Source organism: Erythrolamprus reginae, chromosome 2, assembly GCF_031021105.1.
Source record: "Erythrolamprus reginae isolate rEryReg1 chromosome 2, rEryReg1.hap1, whole genome shotgun sequence".
Lineage (NCBI taxonomy): Eukaryota > Metazoa > Chordata > Lepidosauria > Squamata > Dipsadidae > Erythrolamprus > Erythrolamprus reginae.
In genome coordinates, this window is record NC_091951.1 from 151645658 (window position 1) to 151670524 (window position 24867).

At 40.8% G+C, this 24867-nt stretch overlaps 1 protein-coding gene across 1 annotated transcript in view; it reads right to left on the reverse strand.

Annotated features, from left to right (window-relative positions):
* Positions 1–24867, reverse strand: part of TMEM94 (transmembrane protein 94) — an 80175-nt gene that overhangs the window by 29340 nt on the left and 25968 nt on the right. The window contains 11 exon segments of the mRNA XM_070739934.1: positions 164–268; positions 2249–2305; positions 3740–3856; positions 4588–4644; positions 4646–4675; positions 6999–7101; positions 7237–7388; positions 9614–9816; positions 14279–14415; positions 16579–16706; positions 18020–18139. Of these exon segments, the coding sequence (XP_070596035.1) occupies positions 164–268; positions 2249–2305; positions 3740–3856; positions 4588–4644; positions 4646–4675; positions 6999–7101; positions 7237–7388; positions 9614–9816; positions 14279–14415; positions 16579–16706; positions 18020–18139 (1209 nt within the window).

A 24867-nucleotide genomic window follows, 5' to 3' on the forward strand; every position in this document is an offset into this window, starting at 1 on the left:
AATCTGACCACATTTCTGAACCATTATCTCATCAATATCTAGCTAACATGTTCAGATAGATTTTAGAAGAACTGTTTGCAACCATAAAGGAAACTAGCCAATGAGACACAGGGCAACGAATTCTATGCTCCTTTTTTGCAATTCTTCTTGCAATCAGACTTACTGTGACAGATCCCAGACTGTGAAGCAGGCTAGAAGTGAAGGTGAGAGCGGGTGATTTGCCCTTCAGAACTTGCAGGAAGTGGCTCCAGATACACTGTAACATTTCCTACCAAAAAAGCCACAACAACTGGAATCAATTAAATGAGGAAGAATGGCACGTTCAAATAGACTTTACATAGTGACATGGTTATTTCCAGAAAGACAGGATTGGTAGCAAGTGACAGTTTAACATTTATAAAGAAACTAAGTATAGCAACCTGTGCATAAATGAGATCTCTAGTGCATAACAAAGCTCGTAGGGAATGTCAGACTTCAAAAATGTACAGGAAGGAGGAGGAGGGGGTGTGTGTCTTTCTTTCTTTCCTTCTGTTCTTTATTTCTGTTATTATATTTCTTGTTTTATTTTGTTTTGTGCTGTGACAAATACAGCTCTAAAAAATTGAATTTTGACAAACTATCTAAAACAAAGATATATCTTTAAAAAATCAGTGCAGTCAGAATTCTGATTTTCACCTTAGATTCAGCTTTGTGGAACAATTCTGAGAGGATTGTTCAATCTGAGATATTTTAAAAAACATAAGACACATATCTTCTATTATGAATTTTTTTGTTAAAATATTTGGGAAATAGATGCTGAACAAACAGGTTGCAATGGGATTCATATGGCTACAATTATGGCTAGGATTCCACTGTTCACCTATACCTGGCTAGAATTCCATTTATAATTATAGAATTGGAAGAGATTATTAAGTTCAAACTATGCTCCATGCAGGAATCCAAACTTGAGCATCCACAAGAGAAGGATATCCAGCCTACACATGAAGACACCAAATAAACAGGAGCCCATTATCTCACTTGCCTCCACTGTCAAACTGCTCTTATTATTAAATAGTTTCTTTTTCCTAAAATTAAATTTGAATCCATCTTCCTGTAATCTGAAACCATATTCCCTCAACTTTGGAACAATAGGTATCAGGTTTTGACCTTCTTCTCTGAGACATCTCTTCAGATATTTGAAAGTGCTGCCATATGTCTTCCTCGGTCATTTTTTCCTCAAAGCTAAATATGCAGATTCTTTAGTCTATCTTCATGTGACACAGAAAAATGGAAGAAACATTTAGTTAATGTTTTCTTTTACAAAAAACTCAACATGGGAAAATAAATGCTCTCCCCCTCCCTCTTTCTCTCTCTCCTTCCCCTCTGCAGTATTGTTTCAAAGTACAAAAGATTGATCCAAAGCACTAAAAATTGGATACCAGTTCATCATCACCCACCTGAAATTGATAACACAGAAAATTTGCCCATTTCCAAATTTTGACATACAATCATTACTGAATGCAATTAGCAATCCATATTGCTTCTTAATTTAGATAGAAGAAATCAACAAGCTGCACCAATGAACTGTTTCTTGCTTTGGTAAAACTCTGGTTTTTGTAGATAATGGTAAAGCATATTCTATTTTCTCAGTTTAGATGGCCTTGTGATGCAACCTGAACATCTAAGAATGAACAATTCAAGAGTTTGAAGTAATGAATGATTGGGGTTTGTATCCCATTAATCAGATTATAACATATAGACTACCTGGATAAACTTTGAAATTCTACCATCCATTTGTTCCATCTAATCTCACATAAATACCCAGTTTCAATTATTTAACTTTCCTAAATCTAATTCTGACATACAGATATAGAATATGCAGCCTGAAATTCTTAGGATGCTTTTTTCCAGTCCCTGGGACCATCTGTCGGTTATTTTCACTCAGCTAGACAAGCAATGTGAATTATGTGCTTCCTTAAAATAAACTTTTGAAAAATTCCACAGGCTTAATTCAAATGCCCTTTTGTTCTCAAAAAAATTAAAAATCAGACAAAACTGGTACACTGTAGACATTAACTATAGGGAACAGCATATAAAAAAGGTGTGCAGTAAGCGTGCAGACCATCACAGTATAGCGAAATGAAAGTGCCAACAAGCCAAAGATACATAAGAAAATAAGAAGAAGAGGCCCAAGCATTTTGCAACAAGGAAGGATGAACTGCACAGAAGAACACAGAACAGGGTGCAAGACTGTTCAATAAAATAATACCTGGGAAGATACCACCTCTGTGTAGCTACTGAGTGTGTCTTCTGAGAACTTAGCCAGCTGCAGCAAAAAAATAAAACAAAATTGGTTACTATCAAGATATTTGGAAGGGATGCATGAAGAAAATCCTTCTGAAAATACTTGTCACCACTAGGATACATGAATGAAATGGGATCTCTGTAGGCTAAGCTCTACATGAAAAGTATGCCGCCTCAGATAATCCTTTACAAATTGGGGGGGGAAAACCACACCAAAAAATAGCCCAAAAGAATCAAGTCTCCATTTTGACCATGAAAAGATATTGAGGAACACAGGAACTTAATCTTGGACTAATATTAAAATCTATAATGAGCTTTTTGTTAAAAGCAAACACATTCCTAAATTAAAAATGAGGCAAAGGTAATCAAGATAGCTGTTAAGGTGGAACCGCAAGGAGCAGCATCAAGTAGATATTCATTCAGAATAAGACTTGAAGAGGATACAAGTCAGGGAACGTTGAAGGCAAAATTAAAGAGACGGGGAGAAGAAGCGGAAACATGCAGGCTGGGAGAACAAAGAGTCTAATTCCAACCCCCAGACAAAGGTAAAGCATGGAAAGGAAAAGAGCTATATAAACTAAGTGGACAGGAGCATGTAATTGTGCTAGATGTATTTTGGTGGTAAAGTACTACAAGAGGCAGTGCTACTCTAAAGCAGAAGTGGCAAAGACTCAATTAAGCTTACAGATGGCAAAGAGCAATGATACAAGTCTACATTTGGGGTGTAAGCCATATTGCCCAAAGAGCCACAATTTCTGGACTCTGAGAAGGGAAACACTGAGAATACGAGCACTGAAGCAAACAATGGAGGTGCTGGAGAAAGGAAGAGGAAAGGTAAGACACCAAGCTTTACATGCCTACAGCAAGCAAGCAGAGATGGAAGCAGAAGGAATGGAAGGAGCAGAACAAGACTGAATAGGAGAAGCAGAAAGAAGCAGGAATGATATAAATCAATTGACAGTAGGATCTAGAAAAATCAAGAAAAAGCATTATTCCTGTTATTGGTAAACCCCCATAAATTCTGCAATTCTAAAAACATATATAATATCTAGTTATTATACATTAGAGAGGTTAAACAATTCAGAATCAAGTGACCGGTGCAAGCTACAATGGAAACTTACCAACTACCTTCTACAGAAGTCTGGAAACAAAAGAGTTGAGAATTGCAACCAGCAGATGGTCTATCAGATCCTCTGAATAATTTCCATTTTGTTCATGCTCAAAGCCCAAACCAGTTTCAGTTTTGCCCCTTTATCCCTTTAACTGCTCCCTCAGGAATACCTCAATTCCAAAGAATTTTTTTTTAAAAGCAGGGAAAGGGAAAGAAGGAACATAGGCTCTCCCTCTCTCAATATTACATAAAAGATGCTTGCAAATTTCCATTCCCTTTTTTTTTGGGGGGGGGGGGGAGGAGAAGAGTCCATCCTCCCACCACTCTTTATTGTTAAATACTTACCAAGGATGTAGGGGAAGCTTTGCTCATCTGGGCTAGAACTCTGGCTTCACCAAAAGCTGTGGCAAGAATCCATAGGACTGGAAACAGGAGTGGGAGGATAGGCAAAACTCCATTAACCTGCAATGCCATTCCAAGTCACAATGAGTGAGTACAACCACTTTGCATAGGTAGCACCTCTCCAGATATTCAGTGATGACCAAAGCCATAAAGACATTCTACAGATGTCCCAGAAGCCTCCTGTTTTTAAGATCACAGAAATTACATATACCAGAATATAAAGATGAATAAAGGAAGAATGCAAGAAAAGATAAATTACAGGGGGGATCACAGGAGCCTCAAACCTCATCCTATAACTCCATGAAAGACTAATTCTTGCCATGTTTACTTGTACATTAGCAGAACTGAAATAACAAACTGGGGCTGCTTATAGGCCCAGGTACCATGGTTCCCTGAAGCTGCAATCTCAGGACATCATAGAAAGATGTTGAGCTTGCTTCCCAGAAAGGTCTGAACACAAGTAGCAACAAATTATACTGGGTTCCCTTGAATGTCCCCTTTCTGCTGTTGTCAAAAGCAAAAGGACCCCAAAATCAGAATGCAAAATAGAAGCAAATTCGGTCCTGCTTCCTCCAAAGTTCTTCAACAAGTCAAATAACTGCATTCTGCACTACCTTCTCACTGTGAAATACATCCCTAACGAACACAGCTTAATAGTGGAACGTAGCACCTAGAAAAGTATGAACATCACACACATTTAATAGTAAATGCAAAAGATACTCTTTTTGGGGTGGGGGGATAAGTGAGAACCAAAATGAATTTGGGGGTAACAAGAGCATAGTTTTCTTTACCTGAAGCTGAAGAAACATGTACTGCCAAGGGACTATTCCACCAGCCATGAAAAAAAAAACGCATGGCATTGGTGATCAGGAAGCCAAGCTGCCATTTAAAGAAAGGAAACAACATTAAAATCTCAGCTTTCAGACTCCCACCCTTCTGTATCAAACATAATTATTCTTTGAAAGATTGTAATGTGACCAGATTTGGGGTGAATCGAAGAAACTAGAGCGGCCATTAGACAAATAGATTGGTTCACTTTATTTGCCATTACTGTAGTTTAAACAGAGAGATGACTCTGAGCCTGTGAATGCAGACTTCGTCATTTTCATTATATATTTTTTAGAAAATAAGACAAGCAATTTTCTGAAAACAGCGCTCAAGGCAGCTTAAGTTCCAAACATTAAAGTAATGTAATTAAAATGTGTCAATAACACCCTAAGGAAACAGCATTTGCTAGCTAAAAAGTGCTTTAGCAAGCTTGCTTTTGAAATATGTCTATGCCCTCAACTTCCAATAAGATCTAGTCCCAAAGATGCTTTTTTCAAGAGGCAGCTGGACTTTCTGATTTTTTCTTTGAAGACATTTTGCTTCTCATCCAAGAAGCTTCTTCAACTCTGACTAGATGGTGGAGAATGGAAAGATTTTTACTCCTTGCAGACAGCTGGTCATTTGCATCCTTTCAGAGAGTCGTTGAGGCCACCTGGGGGTTTATTTATGTCCTCAGGGTCACCTGAAGGGTGCAAATGGTTGAAACTGGTTGAAAGGACTGTGTTTGAACAGTCCCCTCTCAATAGAGGGGGAGAGATACGACATCATCTACCTCCAATCTACAATACAGTCCTTTCAACAGTTTCAAGAAGGCTCCACACCCATTTACACTACTCAGGTGACCCTGATGACACAGGTAAACCTCCAGGTGACTTTAACAAACCGTTAAAAGAATGCAAATGTCTAGCTGTCTGCAAGGAGTATGAATCCTTCCATTTCCAACCATCCAGTCACAGCTGAAGAAGCTTCTTGCATGAGAAGCGAAACATCTTCAAAGAAAAAAACAAAAATTCCAGTTGCCTCTTGAAAAAAATACCTTTCCGATAACCAGGACATGGATGAATGTTAGGGATGAATCTCCATAAACAAACTTGTCTGGTTTTCTTGGGAGCAGCTGCTGAAAAGACTCTGCCTTCAAACTACTCCCAAATAGTCTCCGATGATGGCATGACAGGAAGCAGAATCTCTCATCTAGATCTTAAATTCCAAGCAGTCATACCATATTTTTGGAGTAAAAGACGCACCTTTTTCCTCCCTAAAAGAGGCTAAAAATTTGGGGGCGTCTTAATGTAGCTTTTTTCAAAACTTTTAAAAAAAACTCTAATTAGGTGATAACGATCTTCCCAGCTTTTAACTTGCAGGTTTTTCTATTGTTACTTTCTCTGAAGAATGTTTTCCAGCCCTAAGTCTTTGAAGACTTTTTTTCATTGCTCTACTTGCTCCAAATAAGTTTATTTCCAGCCCTAACAAGGGGCTAATGATGTTCTCAGCTCTTACCAGCTTGCAAGCTCTTTCACTGTTATTCTTGCTGAATGAGGTTTTTTTCCAGCCTTAACCAGGGGATAAAATAATGTGCTGGAGCTTACCAGACTAAGGATGCTAGCCAGATGATAGGCAGACCCCCCCCCCCCCCTATTTTCCTCCCCAATAACTAAGGTGAATATTATACTCCGGTGCATCTTATACTCTGAAACATACAGTATATGTTATTTTATTTTATTTTATTTATTTATTGGATTTGTATGCCGCCCCTCTCTCCTCTTTATTTCCAAATAAAGAGTTTTAAACTGTGCTCGGAAAGGATCAGTAGCCACTGAAGTTGTTTACCTGGAACTGGTCACCATCAATATTTTGACTGAGGTTTGCAAACATTTTTAAAGCAGTCTTATTCAGTCCGTTACAGTAGTCAAAACTAGAGGTCCCAATATCATGCACTGCTGTATCCAGATCAAACATTTTTAAAAATGGACAATGCAGACATATTGCTTTAGTTGCTCACATACATTCCCATCTTCCTTTAAAACCTGGCTACCCAATATGCCCACCTTACTAGTGAGACTGAGAGGGAAAGAAAAGGATCAAGGTTTAGTTAATCTACCTTCTATTCTTTTTTGTTGGTCTACGATTGTAACAATTATCTCCTCTCTTTCTTTCTCCCCACAAAACTGCTCCATCAGTTTTGTCTAGTTCTCTTCTGTACATAAAACAGTTTTTCCTATTTCTACAAATGAATACTCAAGACTTGCAAAAAAAAGAATCAAGGATGATTTCTTCAAAGGCACAGAAAACCATCACTCATTGGGATATTCCTAGTCAACTAGAACTTGATTGGACCAAAACCAAAGAGCAGCTTCTTTCAACCAATTACACATACCAGCACAACAGGAACAGCAAACTTCAGCATCACTGACTGAACTGTGAATCTCTCGTTATCTAGAGCAGTCACACGCCGTGATAAACCCATGTCTAAACATAACCTGAAACAAACAAATGAAAAGTCACTGAGGATCTTAAAAACACTGTCAGTAACGCATTACCTTTTGCTAGCTTTGTACCCAGCAAATCTCTGTTATGCTTTGAGAAAAAGCTCTATTCAAGAATTAAGAACTTACCGAACATTGTCAATCACTGGTGTTTTTGTGACCCGAAAAAGTCGAAACATCTGGGGATTCTGGGGTCCTTTCTTCACATCCCCATTGGGGGAGGGTGGGGGAGAGAAAGGAGGAAACAGATCCCCTGGTTCTAAGACAATGTGTTCATCATCCTATTAGAAAAAGATGAGAGAGTGACAGAAGTTGTCTAAAAAACAGGCAACTCAAGTATCTTACAGAAAGTTCAAACTTCTTTAAGCAACCATCAATAGTACATCTTACTTTACTAAAACATATAATTTACTGTTGCTTGGCTGACACAATAATCTTTTATAGCATTATTATATGAACCCTCCTTTTCTGCTCACAGAACCTTCAAGGTATCTAACGGTAACTTACTTCTTAAAAAATGAAAACAAATCAATGAACAATTAAGTTAAAATGAAAAGGTCCACCAAGCTGAAGAAGCAATAACATGCCATGCATGGTGGCTGTGGTGGTCCAGTGGCTAGAATGCAGTATTGCAGGCTAACTGTGCCGATTGCCAGCAGTTTGATCCTGACCAGCTCAAGGTTGACTGACCCTTCCATCCTTCCAAGGTCCAATAAATGAAGACCCAGATTGTTGGGGACAATGTGCTGACTGTAAGCCACTTAGAGAGGGCTGTAAAGCACTGTGAAGGCAGCAGTATATAAGTCTAAGTGCTATTGTTATTTGTTATTATTTAAAATACGTTCTTCCCATTATTTTAAATCCCATTCTTTTAAATCCGTTGTTCAAAAAACAGAAAAAAATAGATCCAGGAAATTACAGACCTATCAGCCTGACCTCAATACCAGGGAAGATTCTGGAAAAGATAATCAAGCAATGAATCAACGAACACCTAGAAGTAAACAAAGTAATAACCAAAAGCCAACATGGGTTTGTTCAAAACAGATCATGCCAGACTAATCTTATTGCATTCTTTGATAAAGTGACAAAATTAGTGGACCAGAGAATGCTGTTGATTTAATTTACTTGGACTTCAATAAGGCATTTGATAAAGTAGACCATAACCTACTACTAGATAAAGTTGAAAAATGTTTAGACAGCAGCACCACCAGAGGGATTCAAAACTGGCTAACCAACCGCACTCAACGCATAGTGCTCAACAGAACTGAATCAACATGGAGTAAAGTATGCAGTGGAGTACCAAAGGCTCTGTTTTAGGCCTAGTACTTTTCAATATCTTCATCAAAGACTTGGACAAAGGGATAGATGGGGAACTCATCAAATTTGCAGATGACACCAAACTGGCAGGAATAGCCAACTCTCCAGAAGATAGGCTCAAGATACAGAAGGATTTTGACAGACACTGGGTGCTATCAAACAAAATGAAATTCATTGGTGAAAAAAGTAAGGTTCTACATTTAGGCAACAAAAACAAACTGCACAGGTACAGTTTTTGTGATACCTTGCTCAACAGTAGTAACTGTGAGAGGGATCTTGGAGTCCTAGTGGTCAACCATTTAAATATGAGCCAGCAATGTGCAGCAGCTGCCAAAAAAGCCAACACAGTTCTAGTCTGCATTAACAGGGGGATAAAACCAAGATCACTTGAAGTGTTGATACCACTACATAATGCCTTGGTAAAGCCACACTTGGAATACTGCATTCAATTTTGATCACCACGATATAAAAATGATGTTGTGACTCTAGAAAGAGTACAGAGAAGAGCAACCAAGATGATTAAGGGACTGAAGGCTAAAACATATAAAAAACTGTTGCAGGAACTGGTTATGTCTAGTTTGATGAAAAGAAGGACTGGGGGGGACATGATAGCAATGTTCCAATATCTCAGGGGTTGCCACTACAAAGAGGGAGTCAGGCTATTCTCCAAAGCATCTGAGGGTAGGACAAGAAGCAATGGGTGGAAACTAATCAAGGAGAGAAGCAACTTAGAACTAAGGAGAAAATTCCTGACAGTTAGAATAATTAATCAGTGGAGCGGCTTGCCTCCAGAAGTTGTGAATGTTCCAGCACTGGGAGTTTTTAAGAAGATGTTGGATAACCATTTGTCTGGAGTAGCGTAGGGCCTCCTGTCCAAGCAGGGGGTTGGACTAGAAGTCCTCCAAGGTCCCTTCCAATTCTGTTGTTGTTGTTACAGAAAGAATTCACTTTGTCACAAGCTGTATATGCTAATGTTTTCTGAACTATTTGGTTTCCATTTTTAAAAGAAATTTTTAATTATGGCCCTTTTAGGAAGAAATTTACAGGTGTTTCTAATACTCATGTTTATGTAGAAAAATATTAAATACTTTGAATCCCCCCAAACCCCAGAATCAGACTTTGGACATGCCAAATTCTTGTTTTTTACTTCAGCATCATCATTACCATCAACAAGAAAAATCTGAGTTACCTTAATCCCTCTAAGAGAGGTGAAGGATTCCTGGCCTGGCCTCAGAGCAACAATATCACCTTGTACCAACAGGCTTACTGGGAGGTTGACAAGGTGACCATCCCTATAGACCCAGTGGAGCGACCAGGATGGTGCAAAGGGCATGTGAAGGTCAGGGTACATAGTTTTTGTCCAGATGAGTTCTTTGCTATCTTTTAAAGCATCTGAAATATCAGATTAACAGAAAATGGTTATTAAACAAGTGGTACCAGTAGAAAAATAAAGATATCAAACACACAAATATATATCATTGTAATATAGATACTGACAGTAATAGGAAAAATATTCCAGGAGGAAGGGAGGAAACAGAACACCAGAACAGTACCAGAAAATAAGAATAGTTTGTTAGCTTCATTCCTTTCTTCTCTCTTGAAAAAACTGTCATTTAAGGTTAACAAACAAAATGTACTGGCAATCCACCATTGCAAATCATGTGCAGACCTCTCTTTCCAATGTTGTATAAATAATTTCCTTTTGGCCACCCACCATGCATGAAGGGATTATTTGATGAGGTCCCATCTACTAAGGTCATACTGCTAAACATTGATCCAGATTTCAGATGCAGCAGGAATTTATTCTGAGTTCATTTTAAGGTCAAATTAAAAGCCTAGCCTTATCCTTCCAACCCCGGTATTAATTAACACAATCCTCCCGAATCTGTTGGCATCCATGCCATTTTAGAAAAACTATATTCATTTCAACCATGGCAAGAGGGAGTTAAACTCTCCCCATTTTCTGTTTTTTCAATCTTCCAATTCTTCAATATCTCCTACACACACCTCATAAAACATCCATTTTAATGGGCATCAGTGCAATTCATTAGCTTAGTATCTGCTACAAATAATCTGCTCTGTCTTCCTATAGTTTGTAAACTGCAGCAGTGGTTCTTGCAGCTTTCCCTGTAGTCCATCAAAAATCTCAACATCTGGATAACTTTGGCAAGTAATATGTTTGCTCAGAGAAGACATAACAGGATGGATATCCGGATGGAGGGAAATAAGGGAACAAAAACAGCAGCAGTGATTTGGCCAGGGGTCCTTATCAAGTTTCATGTGTTTTAAGATTATCCTTTGTCCATAGATATGAGACATTTTTCTCTATAGTGGCAGCCTGATTTCAGAATATCCAGCCACAGGAAGTATCATTTCTGGTGCTAGGTTAAAATGTATTTATGTAAAGAATTTTTTTTTAATTTCAAACTTATATTTAATTTAATTTAAATATTTTTTATGTTACTTGCAGTTACTGTCATAGATATCTACTGATGCTTAGCTTTTATTTCCTTTTGTGTAAGCACTTAATATATAGCTAGTCGACAAATTATGATTACAATTAAGTCCAACATTTCTGTTAAGTGAAATATTTGTTAAAATGTGTTTTGACACATTTTACGACTTATCTTGCAACATTTGTTAAAGTGAATCATTGTTGTCAAATTAGTGACAAGGTTGCTAAATTAATCCGGATTCCCCATTGACTTTGCTTGTCAAGAGGTCGCAAAAAGGGATCACATGACTGCAGGATACCGCAATCGTTATAAATATGAGTCAGTTGCCAAGCGTCTGAATTTTGATCACATGATCATGGGGAAGCTGCAATGGTCATAAGTGTGAAAACAGCCATAAGCTACTTTCAGTGCTGTTATAACTCTGAACAATAATCACTAAGCAAACTGTTATAAGCTGAGGACTACCTGTATCTGGGTGTCCTCCTCGATCCACAGCTCACATTAGAGAAACATCTTTCAGCTGTGGCGAGGGGGCGTTTGCCCAGGTTTGCCTGTTGGGGCCCTACCTGGACCGGGAGTCACTGCTCACAGTCACTCATGCCCTCATCACCTCAAGGTTCGACTACTGTAACGCTCTCTACATGGGGCTACCTTTGAAGAGTGTTCGGAAACTTCAGATCGTGCAAAATGCAGCTGTGAGAGCAATCATGGGTTTCCCCAGGTATGCCCATGTCACACCAACACTCAGCAATCTGCATTGGTTGCCGATCAGTTTCCGGTCACAATTCAAAGTGTTGGTTATGACCTATAAAGCCCTTCATGGCATTGGACCAGAATATCTCCGAGACCGCCTTCTGCCGCACAAATCCCAGCGACCTGTTAGGTCCCACAGAGTTGGCCTTCTCCGGATCCCGTCAATGAAACAATGTTATCTGGTGGGACCCAGGGGAAGAGCTTTCTCTGTGGAGGCCCCGACCCTCTGGAACCAACTCCCCCCGGAGATTAGGACTGCCCCCACCCTCCTTGCCTTTCGCAAACTTCTTAAAATCCACCTGTGTCGTCAGGCATGGGGAAATTGATTCCCCTGGACCCTCCCTGCTTCATGTATGGTTTGTATGAGATGTATGATTGTTTTTTATATTAAGGGTTTTTAAATTGTCTTTTTTAACTATTGGATTTGTATTGTTTTGTTGTTGTAAGCTGCTCTGAGTCTCCAGAGAGGGGCGGCATACAAATCTAATAAATAATAATAATAATAATAATAATAATAATAATAATAATAATCTGATATTGGAGCATATGACTCAAAATTTCTTTTTTGAATGATGACATGATTTACAAGTATAGAAAATTTTCAAAAAGAAAAAAGTATTTCTATTACTGTCCTAAAATATAAGTTGCAGGATACTGTGGCAACAATGCAGTAACTGGAATAAGGAAAAATTGAGGACACGTCTATATATATATTTGTGTATGTATAACTTATATGTACTGTCTTAAATTCTTGAATGAAAAGTAGGACATAAATCTATGAAATAAATATGTATTTTTTGGAGTATAAGACACACCGGATTTAAAAAATGCACCTAGATTTTAGAGGTGGAAAACAAGGAAAAAAGTGATCCCTCGAGTTTCGCGATCTCAATCTTCGCGAAACGCTATATCGCGATTTTTCCCACCCGATGACGTCACTCTCTTCCTTTCTCATCTTTCTTTCTCTCTCTCTTTCTCTATCTTGCTTCTTCCTCTCTCACACTCTCTTCCTCCCTCTCTCATCTCTTTCTTTCCTTCTCTCTCTTTCTCTATCTCTCCCCCTCTTGCTCTCGAGCGGCGGGCGGGCGGGCGAGCGGCCAGCAGCGAGGAGCCGAAGATCGGGGTTTCCCCTTTGCGTGGGCGGCGGGGAAGACCCAGGGAAGGTTTCTTCGGCCGCCCAGCAGCTGATCTGCTCGGCAGCACGGCAGCAGCGAGGAGCCGAAGATCGGGGTTTCCCCTTTGCGTGGGCGGCGGGGAAACCCCGATCTTCGGCTCCTCGCTGCTGCGGCGCTGCCGAGCAGATCAGCTGCTGGGCGGCCGAAGAAACCTTCCCTGGGTCTTCCCCGCCGCCCACGCAAAGGGGAAACCCCGATCTTCGGCTCCTCGCTGCTGCGGCGCTGCCGAGCAGATCAGCTGCTGGGCGGCCGAAGAAACCTTCCCTGGGTCTTCCCCGCCGCCCACGCAAACTCCACCATCTGCGCATGCGCGGCCATGGAAAAAGGGCGCGCATGCACAGATGGTGTTTTTACTTCCGCACCACTATATCGCGAAAAATCGAGTATTGCGAGGGGTCTTGGAACGTAACCCTTGCGATACTCGAGGGATCACTGTATACTGAACCAAATGGTGTAGTAATATATTATTTAATAAAATATCACTGTAGTAGAATACTTTTTACAACCATGTATACATTTTACAAACTTCAAACTTGACAACTTTAAGACTAGTGGACTTCAACTCCCAGAATTCCTCATCCAGTCATACTAGCTGAGAAACTGGAGTTGAAGTCCACAAATCTTAAGCTTGTCAAGTTTAAAGACCCTTGCACCCCTAATCCCTAACCCAGGGGTCTTCAAACATTTACAGCTTTAACACTAAGTCTTTAGGACTTTAACTCCCAGAATTCCTCCTCCAATCATGCTAGATGAGGTAATTAGAAAGCAAAAAAAGCCCTGTTTTTGTAAAAAAAGGGTCATTTTTTTCACAAAAATGGGATGGACAAAGGGTCTGGGAAGCCTGCTGGGAGCTCCTGGGTGATGGGGGAATACCAAAAATGCCCTAATCTTTGTGAAAACAGGCCATTTTTCTCCCATTTTTTCACAAAATGGGGGCATTTTTGCCTTTCCCTAGTCCCCAGGAGCGTTCTACAGACCCTTTGTCCACCCCATTTTTGCAAGAAAAATGGCCCTTTTCCCACAAAACCTGAGGCATTTCCGCCATCTCTTAGCACCCAGGAGCTCTCTGCAGGCTTCCCAGACCCTCTATCTACCCCATTTTTGTGAAAAACGGGCCCATTAGATAGCAAAAATGGCCATATTCAGTGTATCAGACACACCAACATTTCCACTCTCTTTTGGGGGAGGGAGGTGCATCTTATACTCCAAAAAATACGGTAATAAAATCAATGGCAATGGTTCTAAGATTTGATGTTGAAAAGGATGCAGCCACATCTACATAGGGCAGGGATGTCAAACTCACAGTCCCACGTTGTCGTCACGTGACATATCACAACTTTTTCCCCCCTTCACCAAACTGGGGGTTGGCATGGCCAGCACATGATGCATCCAGCCTGTAGGCCACAAGTTTGACATAGGGTAACAAAAATAATAAAGGAGGAAAAAGACTAAGGGGGGGGGGGATCTTACCATTTATTCTGCTGATGATTTTCCGAAGTCTGCTCTCAATTTCCTGGCGTTTCATCCTTTCTTGCCGTCCAATCACAAAGAGGTCAAGTAGCACCAGGAAGAACAGTGCCAAGGCATTTACGATTTCTGAACCTTCACTGTTTAAAGCAAAACATGAGGCTTTTTAAGTAGCTAAAAGAATTACGATCAGATCCAGAGCAGGTTTGATTCTACCTATAAATGCCAACAGGAGTTAATAAGGAAACCTCTGCTTTAACCCAGGAAGGATTTACAACTCCTATTCATTCAAAGCATCCCAACCATAGCAAGAAAGTAACTGAGATTATAACACATAAAATATTGCTCTTCAGTTCTCTCAGGGTAGTCAACTATTAGACAGACCCTATGTCTCAGCCGACTGTTCATAAAAGAATGTGAGATAACAGAGTTATACAGTATGTACATCCCATTGCTAACTGCAGTAGAATAAAATTAAGCTACCAGTGTGAGCAACTTCTGAATACTTTATTTATTTCTTTGTTTGTTTGCTTGCTTGCTTATTTATTTCCCATAAATAACTCAAGGTCATGAAATACCATAACATTTTATTCATTCAAAATTTTTAAACATAAAATTTTATCCTTCACCTGAAGCCGCAAGGCATCTTGGGCTGAAACTGTTCAGGTTCCTGAAAATAAACAGCTTGAGTCCTTTGGTTTTAAGGACTGACTAGGAAGTCACACCTCTCAAAATTTCTTTCAATAAACTTCATTTTTAAAAAGACATAAGATCCTTTCCAAGGCCAGGCATTGGTGGCCACAGGACTCTCCACCAAACTGAATGCCCAATTTTGAAGCAAGGTGGGGGAGGAAATAGTCATAGCAGTCTTTCAAAAATATTTGGGACAGTTTCATAAGCATGAAGACAACCAAAAAGGGAAATAAAGTGTAACATCTTAAGAATGATTAGGCAGTTGCATAGCCGAATCAACAATCCTACTAGCTTTCCACTAATCACATGGTCGCTTATGAGCCTATCCACACACTTAAATCTTAACAGTGTTTCTATTCCATATCCATATATAAGGAGGTGGTTTGTGGTGGATCTTGGATTCATATTATGGAAAGTATAAATAATAATAATAATAATTAATAATAATTTATTGGATTTGTATGCCGCCCCTCTCCATAGACTCAGGGCGGCTAACAACAATGATAAAAACAGCACGTGACAATCCAATAATAAAACAACTAAAAACCCTTATTATAAAACCAAACATACACATAGACATACCATGCATAACTTGTAATGGCCTAGGGGGGAGGAATATCTCAACTCCCCCATGCCTGGCGGAATAAATGAGTCTTGAGTAGTTTACGAAAGACAGGGAGGGTAGGGACAGTTCTAAATATATATAATACAGTGATCCCCCGATCATTGCGAGGGTTCCGTTCCAGGACCCCTAGCAATGATCGGGTTTTCGCGAAGTAGCGCTGCGGAAGTAAAAACACCATCTGCGCATGCGCAGATGGTGTTTTTACTTCCGCAGCGCTAGCGAGGAGCCGAAGATTGGGGTTCCTGGGAAGGGGACTCAGCTGGGAAGCGGCGCTGGGGTTTCCCCACCGCCCACGCAAACTCCTCGCTGCCGCTCGCCCGCCCTTCGCCCGCCCACGCCGCTCGCTCGCGCCGCTTCCCAGCTGAGTCCTGAAGCCAATTCGCTTCAGGACTCAGCTGGGAAGCGGCGCGAGCGAACGGCGTGGGCGGGCGAAGAGCGGGCGAGCGGCAGCGAGGAGTTTGCGTGGGCGGTGGGGAAACTCCTCGCTGATGCCCGCCGCTCGCCCTCCCGCCAGCAAGAGGGGGAAGACCCAGGGAAGCCGCCCAGCAGCTGATCTGCCCGGCGCCATCTACGCATGCGTGCCCATAGAAAAAAAGGGCGCACATGCGCAGATGGTGTTTTGACTTCTGGGTTGAAAAATCGCGATTTAGCCCGTTCGCAATGATCGGGATCGTGATACCCGGGGGATCACTGTATAACATAAAATAAATATATATAATATAAATTATTGCGTTTGAGGAATCCATTATAATACACACACACACACAGAGTAAGTAACCAGATTAAGATACTATTATTGTAATGTGCTTTCAATCTGAGTGGAAACCATTTGTGAGTTTTATAAATCCTAAACAATCCAAGTTGAATTTGTGTAAAATCGTTAAAGTATGATTATCCAAAAAAGCAAACATTCTTATGGTTTTCCATAGAATATCAATGGTTTTCTATATGAATTGGAGGATAAGAAAATGTTTAAATTACTTACCTTCCTTGGGGTTGGCTCCCATAGCAGCAGAATAGTAGCAGCATAGTTAAAAGCATCAGAGATGCCCCTGGCCAGTGAAAACAGGAACAACGGTTTCCATGATATAGAAAACTTGCCTTCCATACTTCCTATAATAGGAAACGTATAAAGAATGGGGTTACATTCACAAATGGAAACTAGACTTTATTATTCAAGTGCAAAAATTAAGAGAAACAACAGTGGAACTAAGTTACATTGGACTGCAAGCATAGTAGGTACGCACAGTATTCTTGTTATCCATACTCCATGCATAATAGACAGATAGACTGATAGACCTATATAGGTAGGTAAACACATAGACAGCCAAAGAAACAGACAGACAGACAGATGTTCAAAAGCCCTGTCTACAAAGAATGCTAGTTCTTTATTCTGGCCTCTCAACAGCAGCAAATATCATAGAAATTAGACACTCTGGGATTATCACTTTTCATTCCCTGAATGGCAAAGGTTACTAGCAACCTTTACAACAATAAATCCAGCAAATCTAACTATTTAAAAAAATTATATCCCAAATTAAAGCTTGGCATTTAATTTTCCCCTGGACCTCATGGTGACCTCATTGTCATCCCAGTTACGCCCTAATGCTGAAAAATTTTCAGTTACCTCAAATCCACACACCTACATTCTAGGTAGATAGCTTCTATACAACAGGAAGTACTGACAGAGAAAAAAAGTATTTTATATATCAGCAATTTCCATATATTTCCCCAGCTACTACCACTTTCCTCCAGCTTCAGAGGAACTAACTCCATGTTATCTAAATGCTGATTGCTCACACGTAAACTGAAAATTAAATGTCGTATTCCAATGTTTAGTAATGCTTTGCATTTTTACCTTGAGCTGACTGGATTGATTTCTGATCTGGTATCTTTTAAAACTTTTCCCTATCCTTGTACAGTGGTACCTCGGTACTCGTCGATAATTTGTTTTTGGGAGATGCAACAAGTACTAAAAATGACAAGTACCAAACAAACCATGTGACTTACCACATGACCCTTTGTTTTGGCTGGGGAGAACTTCCTGTCTGCCCCTTTTTCTATGTCAGTGACCTTCCAAGCATGGCTGACTTCCTGTCTGTTCTCTGCAGCTATCCCCATCTTCCTATCACAATGCATCAAATACCAAATTCAATGGGTTTTGAAGCAGTCAGGTACCAAGGTACCACTGTATTGGGATGTTTCTGTTTTATGCTTGACAGTTGTCTAGAGGTATCTGAATAAGATGGCTGGCCTTATGCATTTCTATAGTAAATAAATACATAAATAACAATCTTGCTTTCTTACTTATTCTACAATAAGTACCCTTGTTTATTGTTTACCTAAAATGCACAGGATGCTCTTTAAAAACATAAAAACGTATAAAACTGAGAGGAATACCTACTTCACAAAGTTGCAATGCTTACCTTCCATGAAATCACCTTCTTCCTTTCCTTCTGATGTCCTTCCAGCAGTGTTGATAGCTGGTCTCTCAAAATAGTTAGGGCTTTCGTTGTGGTCAGACCCAAATCTGTAGTCATTTCATCCTGAACAGCAAAAGGCAGATCTAGTAATTCTTCACAGTTTTTTCCTACCAAATTCTGTGTCATCTCCTCAAACAAGTATGTACTTAGAAATGACCTATCTCCCAAAAGAACTGGCATATCTTTGTCCATAATACAGTGTTCCCTCGATTTTCGCGGGTTCGAACTTCGCGGAAAGTCTATACCACGGTTTTTCAAAAATATTAATTAAAAAAGATTTTGCAGGTTTTTTCCCTATACCACAGTTTTTCCCACCCGATGATGTCATATGTCATCGCCAAACTTTCGTCTGCCTTTAATAAATATTTTAATAAACTTTAATAAATAAACATGGTGAGTAATAATCTGAATGGTTGCTAAGGGAATGGAAAATTGCAATTTAGGGGTTTAAAGTGTTAAGGGAAGGCTTGTGATACTGTTCATAGCCAAAAATAGTGTATTTACTTCCGCATCTCTACTTCGCGGAAATTCAACTTTCGCGGGCGGTCTCGGAACGCATCCCCCGCAAAAAGCGAGGGAACACTGTAATACTTTAAACACAAGAGTAATCCAGCTTCAACTGACACTTTTTTTTAATGGGATGACATTATTCACTTTTCAAAGTATTGAAAAGGAGGGGGGATTTCCTACTATATATACTATCAGCTTACATTTGTCTCATGTGAAAAAAATGTTCCATGTATCTGGAGGACACAAAGTTGGTGAAAGCCACATTAGAAAATTCTCCTGTATAAACTCAATTGGAACAGGAGCTGACAAGAGACATTTCATTCCAGACTGAACACTTTAGCTTCCCAGCATATTATGCTCAATTTCAAGAACTGCAGAGGGGACTGCATTTTGAGTAGTTTACTTCTGAAAGTAAAGTACAGTGGTACATCTACTTAAGAACTTAATTTGTTCCGTGACCAGGTTCTTAAGTAGAAATGTTCATAAGTAGAAGCAATTTTTCCCATAGGAATCAATGAAAAAGCAAATACAGTGATCCCTCGATTAGCACGGTCTCGATTAGTGCGAAACGCTGCAATGCGGTTTTTCAAAAAATATTAATTAAAAAATACTCCACGGTTTTTTTTGCTATACCACGGTTTTTCCCACCCGATGACGTCATACGTCATCACCAAGAGTCACTTCTCTGTCTCTTTCTTCCTCTCTCACACTCTCTTCCTCCCTTCTCTCTCCCCCCCTCCACTTGCCCACGAGAAGAAAAAAAGCAACCTCTGCCGGGCAGCTCCCCTTGTGCCCCCGCTTTGTGCCTGCCTCTTTTGGGGATTTTTTTTTCTTTTCTTTTTTTGCGCTGGCGGCGGGAGCTGTTGAGGAGGGCTCTGCCGGGAAGGCCTCTCAGCTGCAGAGCCGAATGGGGGCGGAGGCAACAGCGGAGCCCGGCGCTGGGGCCATGCGAGGCTGTTCATCCAGGGGGGCGTGGACTGGCAAGTCGCCCTCCTTTCTCTCTCTTTCTCAAGATCGCTTGCCGCTTGCCTATTGCAGCGAAGGAGGTGAAGCAAGGCTCCAAGCTGCAAAGCGGCAAGCGGCAAGCGATCTTGGGGTTTCCCCTTTGCCTGGGCGGCGGGAAGACCAAGGGAAGGTTCCTTCAGCCGCCCAACACCTGATCCGCTCCGCAGCGCGGCAGCAGCGAGGAGCCGAAGATGGGGTTTCCCCTTTGCCTTTACCCCATCTTCGGCTCCTCGCTGCTTCCGCGCTGCGGAGCAGATCAGCTGTTGGGCGGCTGAAGGAACCTTCCCTTGGTCTTCCCCGCCGCCCACACGCAAACTCCACCATCTGCGCATGTGCGGCCATGAAAAAAATGGCGCACATGCGCAGATGGTGGTTTTTACTTCCGCATCCAGTATAACGCGGAAATCGGTTAGCGCGGGAGGTCTTGGAACGTAACCCCCGCGCTAACCGAGAGATCACTGTAATGCGTGCAAACCCATTAGGAAAGAAATACAAGCTCGGAATTTGGGTGGGGGGAGGAGGAGGAAGAGGAGGAGGAGGAGAGTCGCTGCCAAAGGAAGAAGGTGAGGTGAGGTGAATAAAAAAAATCCAAAACTTTAAGGCTTTAAAAAAAGGGGGATTCTGAGGCGGCGAGGAAGAGCACACGCCTCCAATACACCCTGCATGAAGCTGCCTCCCATACACTGCCTCCTGCTGCTGCTACCTGCTGCCTCTTCCTTCTCATGCTGAAGAGCTCCCCTCTCCACTCGCTTGCTCACTTTGTAGCTGGTGCCTTTCCTTCGCTAAGGTGACTCCTTAGCTGCCCAGAGTGAAGGGAGTGCCCAGAGAAGGCCTCCTTAAACGCCACCAAAAGGCTCCTCTGGCAGCCCAGATGGCCGGGATTAAAGGGGGAATGGCAGGAAACTGGCCAGGCCTTCGTGCCGCTCTCAAATTTCCTGGGAAATTTTTCTGGGCTCGGGTTCTTAAGTAGAAAATGGTTCTTAAGAAAAGGCAAAAAAACTCTTGAACACCCGGTTCTTATCTAGAAAAGTTCTCAAGTAGAGGCATTCTTAAGTACCACTGTATCTTGAATGTGGTTAAGTTCTAAAAATAGATAAATCCTGTCTGATTCACATATCATGGTAAGCAGTAATAAATAATGACAATGATGAAGGTGTTCCTCATGCGTCTCCAGCCCAAAATGTTGATCTACCGAAGCCAAAGTTGCCAAGGACAAACCCAGGACAAGTGCCAAAGAATGAGTGTCTCAAACAATCAACTTCCTTGTAGAATTTCTGGCTTTGTCCACCAAGCCAAACTATTTGCTGCTATTCTCTCTCCTGGCTCTGCCTTGTAAAAAAGAAACTGTCATACCACACAGATCAAATTATGATATTTCATATGTGGCACAACTAAGAATAAAGTCTGATGCAATGTTCCTATTTGGCTCATTCTAGGAAAAATTGCTCCTTTTTGTTTTTTTTGGTTTTTTTAGAAGGCAACCAGACTACACCAGCATTATGGCAAATAAACATAATTCCCTTATATTAACCATAAAGCCAAAAGGAAAATTCTGGTACCAGTTTGGGTCCGCTTATTTTGCATACATTTTCAATAAATACAAACTAAGAAGTAGAAATGAAGCAGGATCTGTAAGCAGAGGCCACCAAGCCTGATGACTGATACTCAGACATAATGAATAACTATAGAACAATGAAGTTTTTGACCCCTTTTCGCAATTCTCAATATAGCTCAATTCTGTAACAAGATTCTCCATCTCCATAAAAGGCTTATTCAACATCTCCAGAGGTATTTTCTTCTTGAATATTGTTAAATGAAATCTTTTACAACTTCTTCCTACGGTACAAGAATTCTAACTGATAAAAGTATGAGCACCAGGACAAACTGTTCTTCAGCCATTAGACAAGTACTTCCCAAACTTTTTCCTTCATTATCTAAAACTGTTTTCCAAAACGTCCTTTCTCCCCAGTATAGGTAAAACATTTAAAGACAATTTTGCTGCCCCTGTTGTGATTGGATAATAGCTTCATGTGTTGAAAGAAAAAATATCTCTAACCAATTTAGGGAATTTATCCAGGTTTGGGAAGCACTGCATCCCACTAATCACCTCCTTTATATATAGTATAACTCCACTATTTCTCCTTAAAACCCACCTTTGCCGCCAGGCATGGGGGAATTGAGATATCTTCCCCGGGCCTATACAATTTATGTATGGTATGTTTGTATGTATGTCTGATTAATAATGGGGTTTTTTAAATGTTTTTAAATTATTAGATTTGTTATGAATTGTTCCATTGCTGTTGTGAACAGCCCCGAGTCTACGGAGAGGGGCGGCATACAAATCAAATCAAATCAAATCAATCAATCAATAAATACTGCTCTGAACATGTAAAATATTGTAAAAATCTCTGCCGTGCATATGCCTTTGGTTTCTGGATGAAACAGGCCTGCCTTCTGCTGCATGAATCCTAGCAGCCGATTAGGTCCCACAAAGTTGGTCTTCTCCGGGTTCCGTTGACTAAGCAATGTTGGTTGGCGGGACCCAGGGGAAGAGCCTTCTTTGTGGTGGCCCCGGCCCTCTGGAATCAACTCCCTCCAAAGATTCGAACAACCCCCACCCTCCTCGCCTTTCGTAAAATGCTGAAGACTCACCTCTGTCGGCAGGCGTGGGGATGATTACCTCCCCCCTTTGTTGTTTTCTGACCTCTGACCTCTGTTGTATGATTAACTGGGTTGAATGTGTACGATTGTGTAGTTGGTGATTTTATGACACTGGTTATTTTATATTAATGTTTTAAAATTATTATTATTATTATTATTATTATTATTATTATTATTATTATTATTATTATTATTATATGATTAATACCAGAATACAAATATAGTCAAATTCCCCAAACATGGGGATTTATGACAAATGGATGTGAGAAACAAGAGCTGCCACAAATCTCTTAGATTTTTAGTCTAGAAAGTGCAGAATTGACACTCTCATCTGGCAGCAAAAAGGCAAGATTAGGATACTTCAATAGGTTTTTTTCCTGTTATTAGGATCAAACAATGTAGACATTACCAAAACTCAACTTCTATTAACCTGATTAACATATACAAATTACAGTTTGTTAACTAGAAAAAGTCATAATTGGCTGGGTTTATTTTAATTTATCATGGCCTTTAAATGATTTATAAACCCCAGTGTCTTAGTTCATACAGGACTTTAGCCATTGTGGAGTTACGTCATTTGTGGTATTTTACCTGAGAGATCAAGACTAGTTCAGTGGTGGGTTCTGAATCAGTTTGCCACCGGTCTGCATGCGCGGACCAGTTGCAAATGTTGGTTGAGGCAGGCAGGATTCCCTTGGTACCATTTGTTGGGGGGAAAGGGAGGGTTTTGCCTTCTCTTTCTGCTCCTCGGGATTGGGCGGCATAGAAGTCAAATTAATAAATAAATAATAAATAATAAAGATCCCCATGTGCAATTGGTGGGCCACTGTGTGCCATAGAATGCTGGACTCATTGGGCTTTGGCCCGATTCAGCATGGCTCTTATGTTCTTATGCACGCAACGTGCAGAAGCTTCTGCACATGTGCAGAAGTGTCCCGGGTGGGTGGGCGGAGCCTCCCACTGCTGCAGCTACCGGTTCTAAGAAACTGTCCGAACCAGAAGCAAACCACCACTGCATCGGTTCCACATCTCTAGAGCATTCCACCCCTTTATGCAATATTGTTATCTGCTTGAAGAAGTAACTGAGGGAGTCCAAAGTGCAGAAATGAACGAAACTAATGCTTACTTTCATTTTCTCACATGATGCAGACATAGAAAATTAATTATGTCAGCAGACCTAACTCCTATAGACCGCACACAGTTTGTGTTCTCATTGGCTAACTTCATACTACAGTGATACCTCATCTTACAAATGCCTCGTCATACAAACTTTTCGAGATACAAACCCGGGGTTTAAGATTTTTTTGCCTCTTCTTACAAACTATTTTCACCTTACAAACTCACCGCCGCTGCTGGGATGCCCCGCCTCCGGACTTCCGTTGCCAGCGAAGCACCTGTTTTTGCGCTGCTGGTATTACCCTGAGGCTCCCCTCCATGGGAAACCCCACCTCCGGACTTCCATGTTTTTGTGATGCTGCAGGGGAATCCCAGCAGGGGAATCCCAGTAGTGCAAAAACGGGCGCTTCGCTGGCAACGGAAGTCCGGAGGTGGGGTTTCCCAGCGAGAGGAGCCTCAGTGAAATCGCAGCATCGCAAAAACACAGAAATCCGGAGGTGGGATTTTCCATGGAGGGGAGCCTCAGGGGAATCCCAGCAGCGCAAAAATGGGCGCTTTGGCTGGCAAAAAGAGTGAATTTTGGGCTTGCACACATTAATCACTTTTCCATTGATTCCTATGGGAAACATTGTTTCATCTTACAAACTTTTCACCTTAAGAACCTCATCCTGGAACCAATTAAGTTTGTAAGACAAGGTATCACTGTACACAATTATACAATTAACCCATTTTCTGGGTTCACATAAGATATGAATCATAAACTATCCAACAAACTATTTACGCATTGAGCACAGAAAAAAAACCCTAATGAGTAAAAGCTAACTTATAGGCTGTGCTCACATCTTTACTAGGCCTTTCACTGACCTAATTTAGTGGTTATTCAACTCTAGTTGTATGGTACCTGCTGAAATAAACTAATTAGTCCATAATTTGTCACAGCAGGCTATGAAAAAATGGTATTATAGCCCTAATGTATTACTCTTTAGTGCTTTGGGTTGGAAACAATTCCCCAGAGTCTGGCTAAAGCAACAGCCCTCTGTTGAAGAAAAATGAAAAACAGCAGGAATCATAATAGAAAAGCAAAGGGGCAAAACTGTTCAAGATTGGTTCCAATATAAATGCAGCAAGTTAGAAAGAGAATGCTGAGTACGACAAGGCAATTGTGTTCCCAGCAGTGGTGCCTACTGTCTAGCCTGTGTTTGTTTTCCAACATGGGAAGCAATCAATCATAGCTCAGCATCTGTCTCCTTTGCTCAATTGATGGGCCTAGATTAAATTATTAAATTTAGATTACAACCCTGCTCCCAACTGTAAAGAAATATGTGGATGGTGGCACCTACAGGCATCCCAAAATGAAGCAATTACAGCCCACAATACTGTATGTGAAAATGCTATCTTGTTCAATTGAAAATACTATTGAAGAACACTCATCCATACAATGACAGTGATTCAGGCTAACCGAGGAACTATTATTTATGTATGTATGTATGTATGTATGT